The 432-nt window shown below is 51.2% G+C and overlaps 1 protein-coding gene across 1 annotated transcript in view; it reads right to left on the bottom strand.

Moving 5' to 3' along the window:
• Nucleotides 1–432, bottom strand: part of LOC119587846 (mucin-5AC-like) — a gene marked incomplete in the record, with an annotated part of 20,921 nt that continues 20,489 nt past the window's right edge. The window contains 1 exon segment of the mRNA XM_037936550.1: nt 1–372. Coding sequence (XP_037792478.1) covers nt 169–372 — 204 coding nt within the window.

Genomic DNA, 432 nt, shown 5'->3' with positions numbered 1-432 from the left:
ACAGAAGAAGGAAAATAATCAAGAAATGCGATAAGAAGGGCGAAGGAAAGAAGACGAGGAGGCTGAAATAGCAGAAGAGAAATAAAGCGAAGAGATCGAATTTCTGCTCTGTAACCTGAAAGCGGTTTCTCGTCGGATGCACCCCACGCCATGGCCGCCTCCCAACCCTCACACTCCTGTATCTTCGGTGGTGACAGCGGCATCTTTCTTCTTCTTCTTCTGATCCTGCTCGCTGTAAGGAACGCACCAGCCGTCTTCGTTCGTAATCAGGATGGGGATATGCGTCGGGTTTCCTCCTTCGCCGGCTTTGCAATCGGTGTCGGACGCGAGGTTAAGTCCCGCTCGAGCTTCCGGACGCGGCGCCGGACGTTTCTGAGTCGGGATAAGAAGTCACGTGATTAAAAACGTTTGTGGAGTTGGTGATTTTCATTT

The sequence above is a fragment of the Penaeus monodon genome, chromosome 23 (genome assembly GCF_015228065.2).
Source record: "Penaeus monodon isolate SGIC_2016 chromosome 23, NSTDA_Pmon_1, whole genome shotgun sequence".
In the NCBI taxonomy this organism is placed as follows: Eukaryota; Metazoa; Arthropoda; class Malacostraca; order Decapoda; family Penaeidae; genus Penaeus; species Penaeus monodon.
The sequence above is the reverse complement of the archived record's forward strand: the minus strand, read 5'-3'. Positions and strand labels throughout refer to the sequence as shown.